This window comes from Mesoplodon bidens (assembly GCF_964165515.1).
Source record: "Mesoplodon bidens genome assembly, chromosome: 19".
NCBI lineage: Eukaryota > Metazoa > Chordata > Mammalia > Artiodactyla > Ziphiidae > Mesoplodon > Mesoplodon bidens.
The window spans coordinates 55,478,420-55,498,320 of record NC_138179.1 but is presented as its reverse complement, the minus strand read 5'-3'; the positions used below and the strand labels follow the sequence as shown (position 1 = coordinate 55,498,320).

General features: G+C 58.3%; 1 protein-coding gene across 1 annotated transcript; it reads right to left on the bottom strand.

The window, feature by feature from the left end:
- Positions 1 to 219: 219 nt before the first annotated feature.
- On the bottom strand, positions 220 to 19,545 carry NGFR (nerve growth factor receptor). Its single transcript, XM_081219569.1, has 6 exons — positions 19,382 to 19,545; positions 11,962 to 12,103; positions 8,339 to 8,698; positions 4,505 to 4,757; positions 3,132 to 3,292; positions 220 to 2,433 (listed from the first exon to the last, which is right to left on the bottom strand). Exons 1-6 carry the CDS (start codon positions 19,451 to 19,453, stop codon positions 2,132 to 2,134), a joined length of 1,290 nt encoding a protein of 429 aa, XP_081075695.1. The 5' UTR covers positions 19,454 to 19,545; the 3' UTR covers positions 220 to 2,131.
- Between the last annotated feature and the right edge of the window lie 356 nt (positions 19,546 to 19,901).

Sequence of the window (19,901 nt, the reverse complement as noted above, 5' to 3'; positions counted from 1 at the left end):
CCCCCACTCCCTCTCTATCCCACTTAAATTAACTCCATGGTGACACATGTGAATTTGCTGGGTTTCTGTTAAAACTTCCCCATTGTGTGTGGGGAAAATAGGACAGGAACTCACTGAGTTGGAAATTATACCCGGGTCCCTGCCCCCCACACATAACCCCCCACCAACTCAAAGCACATGTATTTCCAGAAAATCTCTGCACGATTTTCCTTTCTTTGCTATTTAATGTTCATCATTTATGTTTTATGTGTAGGTTTCAGGAAGGCCCAAGAAATGATTACACAGGATGCAAGGGGCAGGTGACAGGGAGGGTGACAAGGAGTCTGGAGCTCACAGCCCACAGCTGGGGGGGGGGAGGGGGCAAAAGGGTTCCATCTCAGCCCAAAGGGAGGCAGGAGGGGCCCCAGAACCAAACACATGCTGAAACATCCTTGCAACCTCCGACCCGCTCCCCCACTGCTGGGGAGGAAAAGAAATACCTCAGACTCTGTCCCGCTCCCCACATTCACAGGTGAGGGGCCAGCAGGTGAGTTTCCTCCTCCCATCACAGATTCAGGCGTTCCCAGTCCCTTACACAGGGCTGAGAGACCCCTGGGCTGGGGAGGGGGTGGCTGTCCGTGCACATCCTGGTCAGGGCTTGTTCATGCTAAATAGAAGGGGGGGGGGCACACTCATTCCAACATCAAGCAAAACAGAACAGGCCAGGAGGGGCTTCATGGCCCCCTTCTGGTACCAAGCTAGGGAATAAACAGTCCTTTGTAGGGTTCTCTAAACTTGGGAGAGACCCTCTATGGGCCACAGTCTAACTCAATTCCTTCTTGCTGCATTCCCACGCTGGTCCACTTGTCTTCATTGCAGCCTCCAGGGCCCAGCCAAACCCGTGCTTGCGGGGAAGGGGTGGGGCGGGGGAGCATTCCTCCACGTGCAGGCCCTTGGAAGGCAGGCGCCAGCTCAAGCCTCAGCTGTCCTTGGCCTGCCAAACCCGGGGGCGAGGGAAGACAGCGAGTAGAGTTCAATTCCCTTCAATGCTCCTCTGTGCCCCAGGAGGATCCGGCCACAGCCCAAGAGGAAGAACTCTTGGAGAGAAGCAAGATTTCTCATCCTGTGTGTGTGTGCGCGCCTGTAAATCTCTGTGTTGCAGGTGGGGTTCCTTAGTCCCCCAGGGCTGACTCCAGGGGAAGATGCTGCCTATACTGGCTCTGGGTCTATGCTGGGATGGTGGGTACCTACAGATTAGCCACACCACGGATGCCACACTGACGTGCCTGAGGGAACAGGCAGAGGGAAGCAGCACCCCTTGCCACAAGCCCCAAACCTGACTGGGGTCAGGATGGATCAATGGGCCAGGCCTTGGGTGAAGCATCCCCTCTCCACAGGGGCTGGACAGGCCTGGAGATGGTGAAAGGCAGATTGGGTTTGGCTTCGAGACATTTCCCAGAGGGTCACCTGGCCCCCAACTCCCTGCAAACCTGAGGCCTGCACCCCTCGTTTCGGGAGACAGCCGATCTTTGGCCTCCCCATTTCTGGGTGGCTTTGGGCAAATCACTGCCTCTCTCTGGGCCTCACTCTCCTGTTCGTAAAATGAGGGGGGTGGACTAGATTTCACCCCCCTCTTCCAGCTCTATCAAACCTCTGGTCCTCTTCATGTTAGGCCAGAGGGGAGGGGCGAGGGGGGAGGGGGGATGAGGGAGGTTTAGGCCACGAAGGTGCTCCCTCGTTCCCCAAGTTCACAGTGTAGAGCCCACGGCTCTGGTTCCTCAGTCTCTCCCTCTGAGTCTCTGGGACCCTGTCGCGCCCTCAACACCATCTCTGGTGTCAGCCCCCCATATACGACAACCTGCTAAGGTGGGAGGGGCTGGCCCCCCTAGAAGTGGGGGGAGAAGGGGGCAGGCGGCCTGAGATGGCGACAGGGCAGGGCAGGGTGGGAGAGGAGGCAGGGGCACTTCTGGCGCCGGAGAGGGAGTGTGGTCGGAAGCGATGGGGCCGCACAGGAGCAGTGACAGGGCTGTGGTTTGGGGGCCCGGGCTCCGAGGCCCTGCCAAGAGGCGCGCAGCTCTGACGCTGGCCTGTGGGGTTGGCTGGAACATCAGTCTTCGGAATGTGGGGGCAGGGCAGGGGCTCCCGGTCCGGCTCACACCGGGGACGTGGCCGTGGACTCGCTGCACAGGCTCTCCACAATGTCGGTTCGCTGGATGCGGCGCAGGGCAGCCAGGAGGGTGTCAAGTGTGGCGCTGTCCTGGGTGGCCCAGCTGGCCAGCAGGGCGCGGACCGGGCAGGCCTCCTGGGTGAAGGAGTCTATGTGCTCAGGCTGGTAACCCAGCTCACCGGCCAGATGCCGCCAGGTGTCCCCCGCAGAGCCACTGAGCAGCTTCTCCACCTCCTCCCGCTTGGCCAGCGGCAGGCTGCTGTAGAGGCCTCCGTCACCCTTGAGGGCTGCCAAGAACCCAGGGGGAGTCAGGCACTACCCGCTGGACACCCTTTCCCCCACAGTGGGAGTGGGGGCCTGGAGTAAGTAAGACCCAAGAAGGGCTGAGGCATTTCTCCTCCCGATCTGGGGAGGACCTGAGGGTCTAGAAGCAGAGGGATGCCCAAGATGCAGTCCTGGATGTGGGCAGGGCTGTGGAGGCACCTGGGGGATGCTGACTCACGTCCTTTCCTCACCCATAGCTCCAGAACCATCCCTACCACCTAACCTCCCTGCCCACTAACCGCCCCCCCCACACCTCTCCCCAGCAATTAATCAAGGCTGAGGAGACAGGACTTCTGGTCCCAGACTCAACTGCAGCAAGTGTACTGGAGCTGGGCCACCAATTAGGGGACATAATTAACTACTTGTTCCCCAGAAGTCCTGGGCAGGAGGCTAATTGCAGCCACTCTGGGGAGTGATTAGCCCTGGGGGACAATTAGCTGGATGAGTCTAGATGCTCCGATTTGTCAAAGCTTCCGTTTCCCAAGTCATCCCCACCGGAAAGGGCCTCTCCTACCCAAGCCCTCAGCCCGCCTCTCCCATCCTTCCACACAGCGGCCCGCAGCCAGCCCCTCTGCAGTCCCTCCTATAGCCTAAGCTTAACCACCACTGTTCTCCCTGCCTCGCCCCCCGCCCCGGCTCGCCGCCCGGCCCCACTGCTTACCCTGGCCTGCAGCTGTCTGTGTGTGGGACTGCTGGTCATGCAGGCTCTGGCTGTCCACAGAAATGCCGCTGTCGCTGTGCAGTTTTTCTCCCTCGGGCGGGGGCGTCTGGTTCACCGGCCGGCTGTTGGCTCCTTGCTTGTTCTGCTTGCAGCTGTTCCACCTGGAACCAGAGGACAGCCCCAGTCACAGGGCTGAGGGGCGCACGGGCCATGCCACTAAGGTATCTGTGCTCTGGCGTGTGGGTGCCCAGGGGGTGCCCGTCTGTAACCCTGCACGGCACAGGAGGCTCTCCTTCCTCTACCTATCTGCCCCTGGCCCGCACCGGAAACGCCGTGAGGGCAGAGAGGCACCCAGGGTGCCTCTTGGTGTGTGCGGCCAGTGTTCAGTAAATGTCCGTGGGATGAATGGTGCACACATAAATGCCTTCCCCAGAACTCCACTTTTCCCAGTCTACCCTTCTAAAGTACTCCCACGTGTGTGCAGGGGTATGTACACGGATTCCCTCTGCTGTTATAAGCAATAAGAAAAAATGAAAAACAAAGCAAATGTCCATCGATAGGAGACTGGTTAAATAAATTATGATCCACCCGTGTTATTGAAGGAGCAATTATAAATAATCAGATTATCTATATGCTCTGAGGAAAGCTCTCCTGAGGGAGATTAAGTGAAAGAGTACGTTGTAGAATATGTATAGTGTTATCACATTGGTGCTTTAAAAAAACAAACAAACCTGAGTGTGTATGTATAGGTTTTCCACACATGTGTTTATAAATGCATAGAAAATGGCTGGAAGGGATCCATTCCAAACAGATTCCCAGGAGGAGAGGGGTAGGATTTGGGGAGATTAAAGGCGGTTTTACTACTTTTTGCTTTACAAGACATTGGTCTTCTTTGCATTTTCCCAAATAAGCACGTTATTACTTTGATGATTTGTTTTTTTAAGAATGGAAAACGCACGTACACATTTAAAATGCTTTCTAGGACTTACCTACATCCTGATTTCTGGATACGGGTACCACAGATCCCATGTGTGACATGGGAAGGAAGAGATACATGCACACACACGCACAGGTGACGGGCTTCAGGGAATGAGGACGCAAGCTGTTGGTAAAGGAAGCTCTGTGTGCAGGGAGGCAGGTGGGGGAGCAGAATCGGGGTGGGGAGGCGCTGGCACCAGGACAGGACAGGGACCATCCCCTTCCCTACCTCCTGTTGACCTGCCACACCCTGGAGTGGGGAGGCCGATGGTACGTGAGGATGAGCTTGGTTTGGGGTTGAGTTAGAAGAGTGTGTGCGTTTTCAGGTCATGGTCGCAGCAAAGCCCTCCTTGAGGGTAAAGATCTGGCTCCCTGGCTCCCGTTGCCCCTCTCACCTCTTGAAGGCGATGTAGGCCACGAGGCCCACAACCACAGCAGCCAGGATGGAGCAGTAGACAGGGATGAGGTTGTCGGCGGTGCCTCGGGTCACCACGGGCTGGGAGCTGCCCGTCACTGTGGTCACCACGTCTGACACCGTGCTGGTTACGAGGTCTGGATCTGGAGGTACCTCGGGCTCCTGGGTGTTGGGGTCTGTGCTGTCTGAGCCCTCCGGGGGCGTGGCCCGTGTAATCCAACGGCCAGGGATCTCTGGGAGAAAGGGCTACAGGAGTGAGGGCCCGCTCCCCCCGCCCCTCTCCTATGTTCTGACCCCCAGAGCTTCTCCCCCAGCCCCCTCCTTGCCCAGATGCTTGTATGTCCAGTGGCTACACACAGGAGAGAGGGCTGGGATTGGTTGTACGATGTCACGATGGTGGAGAAGGGCAAGGCCCTAAGGATCAGGAGCCCTGGGTCCCCTTCGGCTCCGTCACTGACTGGCTGTGTGACTCTGGACCAGTCCCTTCAACTCTCAGGACTTCAACTTCCCCATGAATGGGGATATTAAAAGAGACAGTCTTTAAGTTCCCTTCCATCTTGGGTATAACTGTGATCCTAGAATTCTACTCTGCCTACCCTGGGTACCCAAAAACCCAGCATGGAGGCAAACACACAAAGAAGAGAGTGGGCCCTAGGACGCCTCCAGCTGGAATCAGGCCAGGGAAATGTAATTTCTCTGGCCACAGGTTGCCCCAGTGGCGCCAGTCACCCCTGTCCTAAAGAAGGATGAGGGTAATCAGGTCTGGCAGAGAGGTACCTTCCCTGGCACACCCCCCACCCCGAGAATTGGCATCCAGCCTCCTTTCTAGTCTCTGGCGTCTTGGCTCTAGGCTCGGGCAGGGTGGGGAGGTGCCCAGCTGGCTTGCTCCCCTCTAGCTGGTCCGCGGAGAGCGGCTTAGCCTCTACTTGCTGCCCTGCGTGGCCCCGACACCGTCTGATCTTGCCACCCGGAGATGACAGTGTCAGGCAGCCCAAACCAACTTGGGACGGTCGAGGACCGCTGGTGGAGAGAGGGCCCACAGAGCAGGCGCCGCCACTGCCTCAGGGGAGGGAGACGGCCCTGCCACCCGCCTAGGTTCTCCCATGCCAGCTGGGCACTGCCAGCCTCCCTGGCAGGGGACCCAGCAGCCCCTGGCACAAGTGGGTGGGATTTTCCATTCTGCCACCCCGCCGGGGGCAGCACCTGGGGTTGTGGGCTCTGGACGGCCTGGGGGTACCTGTCTGGGCAAAGCTGCCCGCCCCTTCCTTCCTCGCTTCCCGCGCCTGGAGCGGGGAGGGAAAGCAGACAGGACGTGCTGATGGGGTGGAGGCGGGCACTTTGCTGCCCAGCTCCGCCTCGCCTGGCCCCCAGTTTGCCCACCCAAGCTGGAGTCGAAACTGCCCACCGGTTTCCTAGGCCTCCTTGGCTCGAGGCAAAGATGCTTCAAAGGCCCCCGTTTTCAGCACATTCTGAGGAGTAAGGTCCCCACATGTGAATCTGGAATCCATCTGGTTGGCATTCGGGAGGGGCTGCCATCTGCTGCCCTACCCCGCCCCTCCCCATCTCAGTCCTGGGAAGGAAGGCGTGGAAGCCGTGGGGCACGGAGTGGAGGAAACACAGCCCTCCTTCTGGCAGCCCCAGACAAGGCGCTGGCCCGGGGAGGGTCTTCTCTCGCCCGGCTAGGGGACGGGGCCAGCTGGAGGGGCAGCCTGAGCCCCGAGGCTAAGGGGACAGCTCTGCTCAACTGACCCGAACCCAGAGGCTGAAGGCATGGCTGGGTGGAGGGTCACTGAAAGCAGGAATCACAGAGATTGGAGAGCCGTGGGGAAGAGCTGAGAGATGGCCCAGGCTGAAGACAGCGCCTTCCAGGGCGCTTTCCCCTCATCTCTCCGATCCCCGCCGTGTTTGGGGGTGGGGATGAGATCCAGATGTGGCTGTGTCCACTAGCATTCCAACCCACTAAGCCCTGGCAGGTCCTGACAGCCGTTTCCAGAATGGGAGCTGTCAGACTTGGGGGTGGAAAGAGGGGCCAGGTTACTCCTCCGAAACCCAATTCTTTTTGCTTGGGGAGGGGGGCAGGTTCTGCCCCCAGGGTGGGTGAGTCACCATGTTGACACCGAAGCGTTTATGCAAGGCAGTACCCTGCAGTGGAGGGGAGGGGGGCAACCAAGCCACCACAAATCAAATTCCATTTCCTGAAATGTTCCCTCTGCCCTGGAGCTGACATTTACCCCTTCAGAGGCTAGAGGGGGAGGGGGAGAGGGGCAGGGATAAACGCACCCCTTCAGGGCGGCTGGGAAAGTAGTGTGTCTGGAAGGAATGTGTGGACGCCAAAAGACGGAGCCCACCCCTCCCCCAGCCAGCACCTTTCTTTGCTCTAACCGCACCCCTAAGTCCCCACCACTGGCTGGTGCGGACTTGCCCACAGAAGCGTGCCACCCACCTGCCTGCTGCAGGCTGCTGAAACTCCCTCCCTGCTCTGCCCTGCGCCTGACGCTACTTGCCTGTCTCCTGGCCCAGGGCAATGGCCACCGGAACCACCACGCTCTGCACCCCACTTCTCCACCCTGACCCCACATCCCAGTGCAGCAAGCTTCACACACATACCTGGCCTCAGCCCAGCTTACCGGCCCTTTGCACCCTGAGCTCCCTGCACCAGAGATCCCAGGATGTGGAAGGCAGGCATGGGTGTGTCAGACTGGAGGCTCCCCACGGCAGGGGATCTACCTCTCCCATCCAACTGGGGGCTGACGGAAGGCAGAGGCTGTGCTGCCCCCACCAGAATGGGGGGATCTCTTGGGAACTAAGTGCTGGGACTGCGTCTCCCTCATCAGACTGGGGCAAAGGCTGTCTCTGCCCCGTCCAGCTTAGGGCTCCTGAAGGAGGCACTGCATTGCCTGCTCAGAGTGAGAGCACCCTGAGGGTTAGGCCCCAAGGGGAAACAGCTGAACGGGTGATAGGAAGTAAAGGCATTGTCAGTCTCTCCCCCAAGATGGATGTCACCCACCAGGGACCAAAACGGTTCTGCCCTGACTGCCACAGTGCTTCCTCCTCCCATCCCAGGAACTGCCCCTTCTGGCTAAGGCGGGCACACCCAGCTCCCACCCACCCAGGAAGCTGAGGGCCCTCCATGTGCACCTGCCTCACCCTCGGGCTCCCAGGCCGCAGGCTTGCTGTTCCCCTTCTTTCTCTGTCCCAAGGCCCCTGTCCGCACGACCTCCTTACTGTTCCCTGGGTCCAACCTCGTCCTTGACTAAACTGTACCAGTGACTGCTGACCCCTCCCCCACAAGTTGAAGTGAGCCAGCCCCCCTCCCAAACCCACAGCAACGGTGGACACCGTGTGCAGCGAGGAAACTGAGGTCCAGAAACTGAAGTGACCTCCTTGACGTCGCTCAGATAGTAAGTGACAGGGCAGACTCCATCCCAGGTCCCAGAGCCATAAACCACTATGGGCCTCAGAGACAAAAGGTCCCAACTCCTGAGGGTCCTCAGACCCCTTTCTCCAGTGCAGAGAGTCTGCCTCAAGGATCAGACATGTCCTATCTGTGCTCTGGACCCGGAGGCCACCTTCGTGCCGCTCATCTGCCATCCGTCCAATTCCCAGCCGGCAGCCACAGATTAACAAAGCCCTGGAAGATGAGTGTGGCCTGGGAGGATGAGGATGGCTTAACAAACAGCCCCAAAGGGTAAACGGTGGAGAGGGTCCACTGGTGGGAAGGATCGGGAGGGTGTCCACTGGCCCCGCAGGCCACGGCAGACCCTTGCGGACCCCGGGGCGCCCCCCACCCCCACCCCGCAGCCCCGACGCTCACCCTCGCACTCGGCGTCGGCCCAGCGCGTGCACTCGCGCAGCTGGCGCTCAGTGTCCTCACACACCGTGCAGGGCAGGCACGGGTCCACGTGGTTGGCCTCGTCGGAGTACGTGCCGTCGGGGCACTCCTCGCACACGGTGTCCTGCTTGTCCTGGCATGAGAACACGAGCCCCGAGCCCGCCTCGCACACGCGGCACGCCTCGCAGCGGCCCGTCGTCTCGTCCTGGTAGTAGCCGTAGGCGCAGCGGCACACGGCGTCGTCGGCCTCCACGCAGGGCGCCGACATGCTCTGCAGCCCCACGCACTCGGTGCACGGCTTACACGGCTCCGTGGCGCTCACCACGTCCGAGAAGGTCACGCCTGAGGACAGACGGACGTGCGGGGGGAGCCGCGCCCCGAGTCTAGCCGCTCGCCCTGGGGGCACTTGGGGCGCAGAGGCTGGAGGCCTTCCCGCCCCATCCCGGGACACCCTCGTTCTACCGCGCCCCCTCGCTGACTCCCCCGCTGTTCCCTCCGGGCCGGATCCCCGGTGTGTGAAAGCAGGTGGCACCCGACTGGGAGGCAGGAAGCGGGCCAGGAGCCCGGTGCTCCAGGCCCCGGAAGCTTTGGCCCTGAGGTTTCAGCGGGCAACCCAGCTGGTGCCAGTAAATTTCTTGGCAGATTCTCTTAGAGAGTTCCCAGCATGATTAAGGCATAATCTGAGCGTGGTTCCCACCCAGCCGTCCCCGCAGGCCAGAGTGAAGCTGTGAACCCAGCCCGGGCAGAGCCGGCCTTCACCGGGCAGGCTCCCACCTCAGCTGCCCTTTCATTCCTCTCTGCACGGGTGGGGGCTCAGGTGTGGCCTGAATGGGAGTGGCTAGGGTTAGACAACAGAACTTCCCACCCATGGCGCTACCCCAGCTGCTGAAGGGCTCGGCTCTAGAGGGCAGGGATGGGACTCACTGCAGGAGGGACTGAAGCTAGAAGGAAGGGAGGACTTGCAGACATAGCCCTCTGCTCTTTCAAAGGACGTGAAGGGAAGCCCCCAAGCTCCCTCTTGATTCAGGCTCTCTTAACTAATGGATGTGAGCTCCAGAATAAGGGGCGGGATGCCAGGGTCCTCTCCGCCTTGTGCAAAGAGTGGGGAGGGCACAGAACCAGATCTTCTCCACCCCTCCCAGCCCAGGGTGGAGAACTCCATGCCAAACGGAAGCCAAGAGGATGTATCCTTGCTCCAACGGCAGGAAGAGCACAGATTTAGAGCCTGAGAGCTGGGGAGGGAGGATTGCTCAGAATGTGGAAACAGAGGTAGAGAGATTGGGATCCCAATGGAGGGAAATCGAGGCTTGCTGTGGGGGTCCTAGCTTAACTTTCTTTAACGCCATCAAGAGACAAGATGGAGCACAGGGTCATCATCTTGGAGGCTGGGGTTGGAACTGCAGAAGCAAAGAAGGAAAAAGCAGAGAGAAGTAAAAGGGGCAGCAGTTGGGGGGAGGGGGAAGAGCAGACAAGACAGAGATGGGCCTGGAGGAAGACTTCAGTTCCAAGTCAGTTCTGGCAGAGGGACTCCTGTGTTACTCTTCCTAGGCATCAGGCAGATCTGGATTCAAAACCTGCTTCCATCACTTTATTAGCTGTGTGACTCTGGGTGTTTTACTTAACCTCTCTGAGCTTTTTTCTTTCTCTGTAAAACAGGGAATAAAGTCTCCACTCACAGGGTTGTGATGAGGAATAAGTGAAATTCCTCAGTAGCACCTGACACACAGCAGGGATCCTGTAAAGGTTGGGCCCCCTGGGGTGGGCAATGATCAATTCAATGCACTTCAGTAGCAGGGATATTAGTCAGACATCCGAAAGGACTTCCAAACCGAAACAGCCCAGGCAGGATGTCCAATTTATACCAGAGGCTCCTATCTGGGTGGCATGTGGCAGCAGGGGTGGGTCTAGTCACACGGGAGGGGAAGGGGAGGACCCTGCCCATGGGAAAATACAGAAAATTAGCAGCAAAACCCTGGGAGAGGGTTTTAGGGGGTGGGAAAAATGTGGTCTTTTTGGGGCAGAGAAAGAAGGCAGGAGCTTAATGGGTTTCCTTGTGGAAACGTTTTGAGGATAGAGGGAAAGTCTACTGGGGTCTCCATCCCATAAAGGAGACTTGTAAAGGCAGCCTGTTAACACAGCTGGGGTGCGGGGAGGGGGGTGAGGGGGAAGGGGGAGGGAGCATTCCGAGCTGGTCTCTGCTCCTGTCTCCCCTCCCCTGCCCCGGAGATGCCCTCTCTCAGCCTCTTCTATCCCACCGCTTGTTTTGACAGAAGGGACTGGGGTCCCATCCTGGGAGACTTAGGGTCCAAAGAGAAGACGCCCTGGGCGGAGTCTAGGAAATAAGAGAGGCAAACGTGGGAGGTTCCAGGGTAGCTGATGGTTGGCCAACCCTGCTCTGGGATGGAAAGGAACCCTGCTAGGCCAGGACCAGGGAGGTGGCCAGATGGCAAGGTAGCAAAGGCATTATGGGATGTCCAGCCTCCCTACCTGGCATCCCTCTGCTGGGGGATGGAGTTACAGGATCCACTAGTACAGAAATAGGAAAACAGTGTGTTTGGGACACCAAGGAGTCGGGGCTGCCTGAAGGACAGATAGGCTGTGTGCAGTGAGGTGCCTCGAGGTAGCGGTGGTGGCGGCGAGGCATTCAAAGGTAAGACAGGCTGGCGGGGGTGTTCAGAGTTCCCAGTTCCTGTAGTCTTGTCCTCAACATGATTAAAGAACAATCTGGGTAGAATTCCCACTGGCCCTCCAGGTGGGCATTGAGTGCCAGGTAGAAGGCAGGATCTAACTGTCAACAGGAAAGGTTTCCAGAGAGGGCCCATGGCCTGAAAGCAACAGAGGGGGCGGAGTGAATCCAGCAGAGACGAGACTCCTGAGTCAAGCGCAAAGAATTTCAGACCCCAGACCTGCCATCTTTCTGCCTCCCTCATCCAGCACCTCTGGAAGATGGGGTTCTCTGCCCTCCCCAAGGAAATCCCAGGTAGGAATGGCCACAGCGCCCCTCCCCCCTCTCGCACCCGACATCCCCCGCCCAGTAAGGACAGCCCGGTAGTGCTCCAACCCCCATCCCTGCTGCATGGGGAAAGCTCTGCTTCCTCGTCAGAGCTGGAGAACAGTTGGCCGGGGGGGGGGGGTGGGGGGTGGGGGAGGGTTAGCCACACCCTCCCAGGATCCCCCAAGGTCAGTCTCCTGGGCAGCCAGGATTTGATCCTCCTCCCCTCCCCACAAACGCACCAAGGGTAAGTGGCAGCCATTGATTCTGCAGTGCAGATGATATTTTTAGCTGGTCTTAGCATCAGCTACCCCTCCCTCCTGGCCACACTCTTCTACCAGGCCTCTCTACTTGGGGGCTGGGAAGGGGCACAGCCTGGGGATCCCCCATCTGGTCCCCCTCCTCCCTCTGCATACTTCCCTCATCCATTCTGAGCTTCCCCTCTCTGCCTCCTATGCTGGGTCAGACCCACTTCTGGCACCCATACGGTTGTGGACAGGAGTCCCTGCCAGGGCGCAGGGCACTTGTAAGGCCTCTACTGGGCATGCCCTCCAGCCCCCTTGCCCTCCCTTCCATTCCGCTCCCCTCCCCCCACCGGACACCCTATACTCACTGTCCAGGCAGGGCTCACACACGGTCTGGTTGGCTCCGCAAGGCTGGGCCACACCCTCGCCCAGGTTGCAGGCTTTGCAGCACTCACCGCTGTGGGTGTACAGGCCCGTGGGGCACACCTCCTTGGCATCTCCAAGGGACACCTGGGTGGAGGAAGAGCAGAAGGTCAGACTGGCAAGAGAAAGGGGACAGGGTAGACTCCGAGGGAGCAAACACCCCCTCCTAAAGCCTTCTATTGGAACCACCTGGGCTGGGATGAGCTCACCAGGGAGGCATTTGGCACTTGAAAGCTGATGGGGAAGGAAGGCAGTGGGGGACAGCACGCCCCTGCAGGCTGCTAGGGGTGTGAGATCAGAGCTTCGGATGCTGACCTTCTGGAAAGTTCATCTTGGGGTTACAGTAACTCCTGGAATCCCAAGGATACACCATGTGGGGAAGGCAACCTGAGGCCCAGCAGAGGGCCTTTGGGCAGCGGTCAGGAACCAGCAGGCAGGTTGCAGCTCGCACAGGGCTCCCAGCCAAGGGGGCAACTAGAAGCTGAAATCCAGCCCAAATGCCACTTGCTAAGGTGCACACCTCCAGGGATGCGTCTACCCAGAGGGGCGTCTTTTTCTATCAAAGTCTAGCAGGGACTCGCCCTTAATTCTACCATTCCACATGTTAAGTATCAACTGGGAGGTGTCCCAGAACAGAAGCACAGGGGTGGGACCTTGGGTTCAAATCCTGGTTCTGCTCTGCGAGTTCTGACCTTCTCTGCTTTCCCGCTCTGAGCCTTCATCTCTCTAGACCGCCAGAGATGGAGACAGCTCAGGGCCAAAGCAAATGACCAGCCAGTCATCAAGAGTCTGGCGCCAAGACGGGAGAAAAGTATGCCTGTTACCAATAATGAGAAAGTGGCTGCTCTCACCACCCAGCAGCCCTGCTCCCCCAGGGTTTGACTTCCAGCCACCAGCCCTCCCCTCTCCCTGCCCCCCATGCAGCCAGTGGGAACAGCCCTGGAAACTGGGGAAAGGAGAATCAGATTCCTGCCGCCGAGGCATCTTTGCTCATGGATGGAATGATTTAGCACCAGATTCCCTAGAGGGAGGGGTTGCTGGCAGATTGCTTCATATTTCTGTTCCTTAAAAAAAATCTTAATGTCTAATAAAACTCCAAAGCCTGTTTCCCTGGCTCCAGACCGTGTAGCTCCCATTTGATGCTCAGAGGAAGTATGGTCTCTTGGATCATGGGACTAGAGGGAGCTGTAAAGGTCATTTTGGGCATTTCTCTGCTTCCATGTTGGCCAGATCATGGCCCCAAACCCTCCTTTCCCTTCAGTCCTTTCAAATATCCTGAGGTCTCACTAGGATTTGGTGGAGGCAGGGGGATGGACAGGTTGGATCAGTCTAGGAGGCAGCCTATGGTCCTCAAGGAACCGGTGGGGAGGGTGCAGGCAGCAAAGGAGGGGAACCTTGGGTGTTGCCACCATCTCCTCCCAGGTGGCAGGAACACAGTGCTGGGAACATCTGCAGACCAGAAGCCTAGGGGCAGGGGGTAGTCCCAGATACAGGCTTTCCCCCAGGAGGTGAGCAAGGTTCCAGTAAGGTCTGTTCAGATTTCTTTTCATCCTTCAGGGCTCTGCTTAAATGTCACTTCATCAGGGAAGTGGTCCTGTGGCCCAGCCCCTCCCTGATCTGACAAATCAGGCAGAGCTGCCCTGTCACATGTCCCCCCTGTTCACTCTTCTTGTCTGGTCTGACACTCTACAGAGTCCCCCACTGGACTCTCAGGTCCCTGAAGGCAGGGACTGTGGTCACCTCAGTGCCTGAGACGGTACCCGGCACATATTAGGGACCCAACATGTATATTTATGGAATTTAAGAACATAATACAATATGGCCTCAATTAACTAGAATTCCAGGGCCTGACTTTCTGGATACCTGAGTTTCTGGAAAGTCATGGCTTTGCTGTTCTTCTCACCTAATGTTTTTCACTTTAACCACGGGGGCTGCACCTTCCTCTGTCTCTGGAACATACCTTCACGGCTTCCCCATGACTCAGGGACTCAGTATTTACATCAGTGAGTATTCTGGGATGCAATGCAATGAAGTCCTGGGTTCTTTATCCCAAATGACCACACTTTTGTCTCTGAGTTCTCCTGTCAGCTTTTCTTATAGTTTTCCTGCCTCCTCCCTTCCTGTCAAGATATCAGTTTTCAGTTCTCGCTGCTGCCAGTGTGACCTGAGCTGCCCCTCCCCAGTCTTATTTATTAGGTCTAATTGAATTTTAGAAAGTATGTAACTAGCCCTGGGAGGAAGGTGAATAAAGTGGGTGTTAAGTAGTATCGGAACCAGGAGAGGGGACGCTCTCAGAGTAAAAAGTCTGCCTTCCTCCTCAGCTGCCTTCATTGCTCTGAATCCTGGTTCATAGCTTAGAGCTGGGTGACCTGGGACAGGTTTTGAATTTCTCTGTGCCTCAGTTTCTTCACCACTAGGTAACCATGACAGTACCTGCCTCAGAGAGTTGCTGGAGGCATTAAATAAATGAGTAAGGTGTTTATTCACTTTGGGACCCCTCTTTTCTCTTTCCCAAGGTCTTCTGTGGCTTTTGGCTGTGTTCCAGTTAGTTGAGGTCAGTAGAGACCTGGGCTCCAGATAACTGAGGCAATCTGACTGTGGCAGTTGTGGGCAGAGTGGGAGCCTCGCGCCGGCCCCTCTTCTCAAAGCCTGCTCTCCCTGCTGCAGCCCGTGGTCCTCTCTCTTCTCCAAAGTCTTGCACTTGGGAGTCTAGGCCACATAATTAGTAACCATGTGTTTCCTGTGCTTGTTTTGTTTTCTATTTCAAAACATTCCAGATCTGCCACTTAGTAGTATGCTACTTTGGGTAAATTCTCAATCTCTCTAAGCCTCAGTTTTCCCACCTAAAACGTTGGGTTGGTGATACCTACTGTTCAGGTTTCTGTGAAAATTAAAAGAAATAATTTATGCAAATCTGTCTGATGCATAGTTGGATTTCAATAAATGTTGGTTACCAAAGAAGTGTCTTTTTTTTTTTTTTTTTGTGGTACGTAGGCCTCTCACTGTTGTGGCCTCTCCCGCTGCGGAGCACAGGCTCCGGACGCGCAGGCCTATCGGCCATGGCTCACGGGCCCAGCCGCTCCGCGGCATGTGGGATCTTCCCGGACCGGGGCACGAACCCGTGTCCCCTGCATCGGCAGGCGGACTCTCAACCACTGCGCCACCAGGGAAGCCCCAAAGAAGTGTCTTGTCTTAGGGAGAGTGAGCTGCTGAGCCTGGGGGGTAGGTAGTGGGAGAGGAGAGTTGAGCCATCCCCAAACAGGGGAAACCATCTCAGACTAGGGGGCAGGATAGAAATGAAGAGAGATCCACCAAGAAGAGTCTGAAGAGGGTATGGGGACCAAAGTAGGATGGAGAACTGCTAACTAATTCAACTACTTACTGAGCACTAAACTAAGAGTTTCCAGTGAGACAAGGTCCCTGACTCCTGAGAGGAGCCACAGTCCCATGAGGGAGAGGAAATATCACCCCGAACAACTGCTCCAGAAGCTGAGGAGGAAAGGCTTGAGGGATTGCCTTCATCCCCTCTCTGACAGATGTGGAAACTGAGGCCCCAGAGGTCATTCTGCTAAGTGGCCTGATGCACCAATCTAGCCACACCCTCTATTGGTCCAAGTCCAGGCAATCTTGGGAATCAGGGAGGGTGACTAGGATTCAGGCTAATTGCTCCAAAATGATCAATTTACCAAAATGATAGGCACATTTGCCTGAAATTTATACTTATTACACTTATTCCATTTTTTAGAATGTTTGCAATTTTTTGGGGGGTGCCATATCCAGGCTTTCTAGAAACTAAGGTGGAAATATCCTTCAGTTAATTGACTTTTTAAAAAAAAATAAGTAAATTTATTTATTTATTTATTTGGGGCTGCATTGGGTCTTCATTGCTGCACGCAGGCTTTTCTCTAGTTGCGGCGAGTGGGGGCTACTCTTCGTTGTGGTGCGCGGGCTTATTGCTGTGGCTTCTCTTGTTGCAGAGCATGGGCTCTAGTCACACGGGCTTCAGTAGTTGTGTCAGGCGGGCTCAGTAGTTGTGGCTCGTGGGCTCTAGAGCGCAGGCAGTAGTTGTGGCGCACGGGCTTAGTTGCTCCGCGGCATGTGGGATCTTCACGGACCAGGGCTCGAACCCATATCTCCTGCGTTGGCAGGCAGATTCTTAACCACTGCACCACCAGGGAAGCCCTGAATTGACTTTTAATAATTAATTTTTAAAAACTGGACAAAACAGAAAATACACCAAAATAGTTGAAAGAATTTGAAACTATAGGAAGGCTTCAGTGTGATGAGCCCTATCCATTCACAACAGCTTCAGCAAAAGGTTCCTTAGGTGAATGGAGTCATTGGCCACCATCATGGGGTTGGCGAGTTTTCAAATATGCAAAGGGTCTTTTGAGACCAATGCAAGCCCTGGGGAGGCACTGGCACATGCCCCCCACTCGTTTAGATAGGGTGGATTTGGGGTCGGAGACAAGAGCTAATTACTGAGGAGGAGGGTGCATGAAGACTTTGAAAGGGGGCAGGGGTCTGAGTGGGGGGTGAAGGGGCTCAGTCATAAATTTGTGGTGCCAGGGGCATAGGACAGGATCTAACCTCCAGGTCTAGTGGTGGTTCAAGGCCACGTGTCCTTCCGTGATCTGGAAGGTTGGGCGGGGGTATGCCTGAGTAAACTCCAAGCCAAGCATCTTGGATTCCAACAAGGGTGCCACCACACAGTAACTGGGGGAGCCTGGTTTCGTGCCTGAAGGTATGGGAGATTCAGCTCCCTCAACTGTCCAATGGGAATAACTAGATTTACTCTGCTGGGGCCTTATACGGATTAAATAACACAAGAGAAATTACCCAGGGCAGTGCGTGGCACACGGTAGGCACTCAACCACTTTTATTATTCCCGCTTCCCCACCCCGCACCCCCAGGGAAGAATCTAGGCGCGGGAACGGGACCAGTCTGGTACAGCGGGGCGGGGACCCCTTCCCTCCCGGAGTCGCCTCCCCCACCCGGCCGCTCCCCTCCTCGCGTTTGCTGCCCTCGCTGCATCCCTATTAGGCGCATTAGCCAGCCCGGCGGCTCCGGTTACAGACGTCTGAATGACAAAGTGCCTCCATTACCGGCGTGGCCCGCCAGCCGACCCGCCGGGACGCGCTCTGGTTTCAGCACTCTCGCCGCGGCCCAGGAAGAAACTCGGACCGCTGCGGTGCGCAGCGCCAGCCCATAGACAGCAGCCCCGCGGCAAGGCGGAGGCGAGAGCCGCAGGGGCTGCAGGCGACAGATTCTGCGCCGGGTCCACCTTCCCGAGCCCCCAGACCCTCCACCCCCAGATCCCCTCCTTCCTCGCCTTTTCTTTATTCGGGGGGCACTCTCCAGCCCAGATCCGGAGCGCATGCCCTCGCCCCTCCAGGATCCTCACAACTGGCTGCCCCAGTCCCCCCTCCCTGCCCCCCCACCCCGCCCCAGCCGAGATGCATCTCTAACCCGCGGCGTTAGTCAGCAAACGTGCCCGCAGTCACTCCCAAATCTCCGGACGAAGCCGGAGGTACTGCCACCCCAGGGAAACCAGGCTGAGCTTCGGGGATGGGGCTAGCGCCCGGAAGGGGTCTCTGCCCATCCCAGCCCCCATATTCCGCCGGCCTGACTCTGGGGCTGGTGTCACGCCCGCCCGCCGCCGAGACACGCAGCTCTTATCCCGAGCTGGAACGCCGGGCTGCCCCTTAAGAGGTACGGGGAGTACCGAGCTGGGAATCCGGTGAGGGGCAGTCTAGCTAGGATTCTGTCTCAACTCGCTTGTGGGATCTTGACCAATTGGTTTAATCTCCCAGAGCCTCAGTCTCCTTGTCTGTCATGGGGATTTGGGGGCGCAATGTTCAGATGAGAGATGAAGACGGCAGGGAGAGTGAGGACACTTCCTCCACTGCCAAACCTTCCAGGGCACTCCCTTCATGGCCACACAGCGGGTCACATCTCCTGAATGTCTTGTCAGAACCACCGGGCGGACTTCGATGCTTACGAGGACCCACAGTCCTTTGCCGAGACAGAATCCGAGGCGCCTGAGCGCCTCCGTCTTGTTCGGTGCCCGGCGTCCTTCATCGAAAGCTGGGCGGGGCGCGGGCGGAATCCCGACCCGCCTGGGCGCGGAAACGGAGCCAATCATCAGCGCGGCGCTCGGGCCGCTTAACTGGGGGTCTGGGTGGCGGGTGCGGCGCGCAGCCCCAGTCGCGCGGGGAGCTGCGAGGGTTCAGCCCTCGCGCCGCAGCGCCCCCTGCGGGTTGCCTTCGCCTGCGCGACCCCCGGCTGCGCGCTGCCGGGACCGTCCCCGCTTTGCGCGTCCCGCCTCTCTGCGCCCCAAGAAGTGGCGGCGGCGAGAACCCGTCGGACGACGCCTGCTCCGTCCCATCCGGTCCGCGGCTCTGCTTCAAACCGCGAGAATAGGTGCGTAGGAGGAGCCCACCAGTCGCGGGGGAACCCGGGAAGCGGGTTCGCCCCGGCGACGTGGGCACCCCCTTCCCAGCCTCGGACCCCAAGCCGCAATTCCCCGACCCCGCGAGGCCGCGAGAAAGAGCGCGCGACACGCGCGGGAAGCAGCTGTGCTTCTGCTCTCTCTTCTCGTCCCACTGTCTCTTGGCGGACAGGCGGGGCCCGACCACCTTAGGGTCCGCTCTCCCTTCTCCGTCCCTTCATTTTGCTTCCACCTCTCTACCTCCCTCGCCGTCGTCCCTTTTCTGCCGTCCCTGACCCACTTCTCTCTCTTCAACAGAGAGAGCCCCCCTCCACGAGCCTCCCCCTCCCACGCCCCTCCCCCCATTGTCTGGCCGGTCCTCATTGTCCGATGCCCGGTCCCCTTTGCCTCCAGCCCCTCCACCCTCCTCTTACATTGTTCCATCCCCTCGTCCCCGGTTCCCCACCCCAACCACACTCTCTCCTCACTTCTCTAGTTCCCGTCCCATTCCTCCTGCTTCTTTAGCCTGGGTTCCGTCCCACGACCCTCCAGAAATCAAGAAGCTCAGGGGGAAAGTCGCCTCGAGCTCCCAGCATTCAAGCGCCCTCTTCCGAAGAACCCAGGCATCCGAGAGCCCCACGACTCCCTCCTGAGACCCCTCCCAGCTCCTCCACACACACCCCCCATGGTACATGAGGACCCGCATAGGTGCGCCCCTCTTGTCAGCATCTCTACCCTGAATCTCAGCGTCGCCTCTTCGTTCTGAGAACCTTAGGCGCTCCTCCGTGGATACTGGCATCGGAGCTCCTCTCCCGCCATCCACCCCCAGCATCTGGGATCCCAACGCTCTTTTCTCTTTTCCCTCGGGAAAACCTGAACTCCTTGGGGTTCCGGTCCCTGGAAAGGGAGCGGACTCCCCTCCGGCTAGCACTCACCCCCAGGAGCAGCAGCAGCAGCAGCAGCAGGCGCGGCCCGTCCATGGCGCAGCCGGCGGCACCTGCCCCCATCGCCCGCCTCCCGCGGCAGCGCTCGGCTTCCAGTTCAGCCCTCTCCGCGGAGAGACACGGCTGCGATGCGCTGCGCTGCGCTCCAGCGCCCGGGGCCCAGACCTGGCGGAGGCTCGGCTCCCTTTGGCTGCTAGCGGGAGGTGCTGGGAGAAGCCAGTGCGTCGGCCCCGCCTCCTCCCCGCCCAGCCCGCCCACCCCCCGGAACCGCGCCCGCCCTCCCCGCAGTCTCCGGGAAGGGAGCGGAGGGAAGGGAGAGCGTACGGGGAAACGCGCCCGCACGTCCCGCTGCCGCTTCCCCGCGCGTCCCGGCCCTCAAAGCCTATCCCCCACCCCGCCCCGCTACCTGGCGCCCGGGGCGCGCTATTGCGCGTCCGTCCCGCATGCTGTGGGCTCGAGTCGTTCCCACTGCGGCTCCCTCGGGCTGCGGCCCCTCGCACGGTTCACTCTC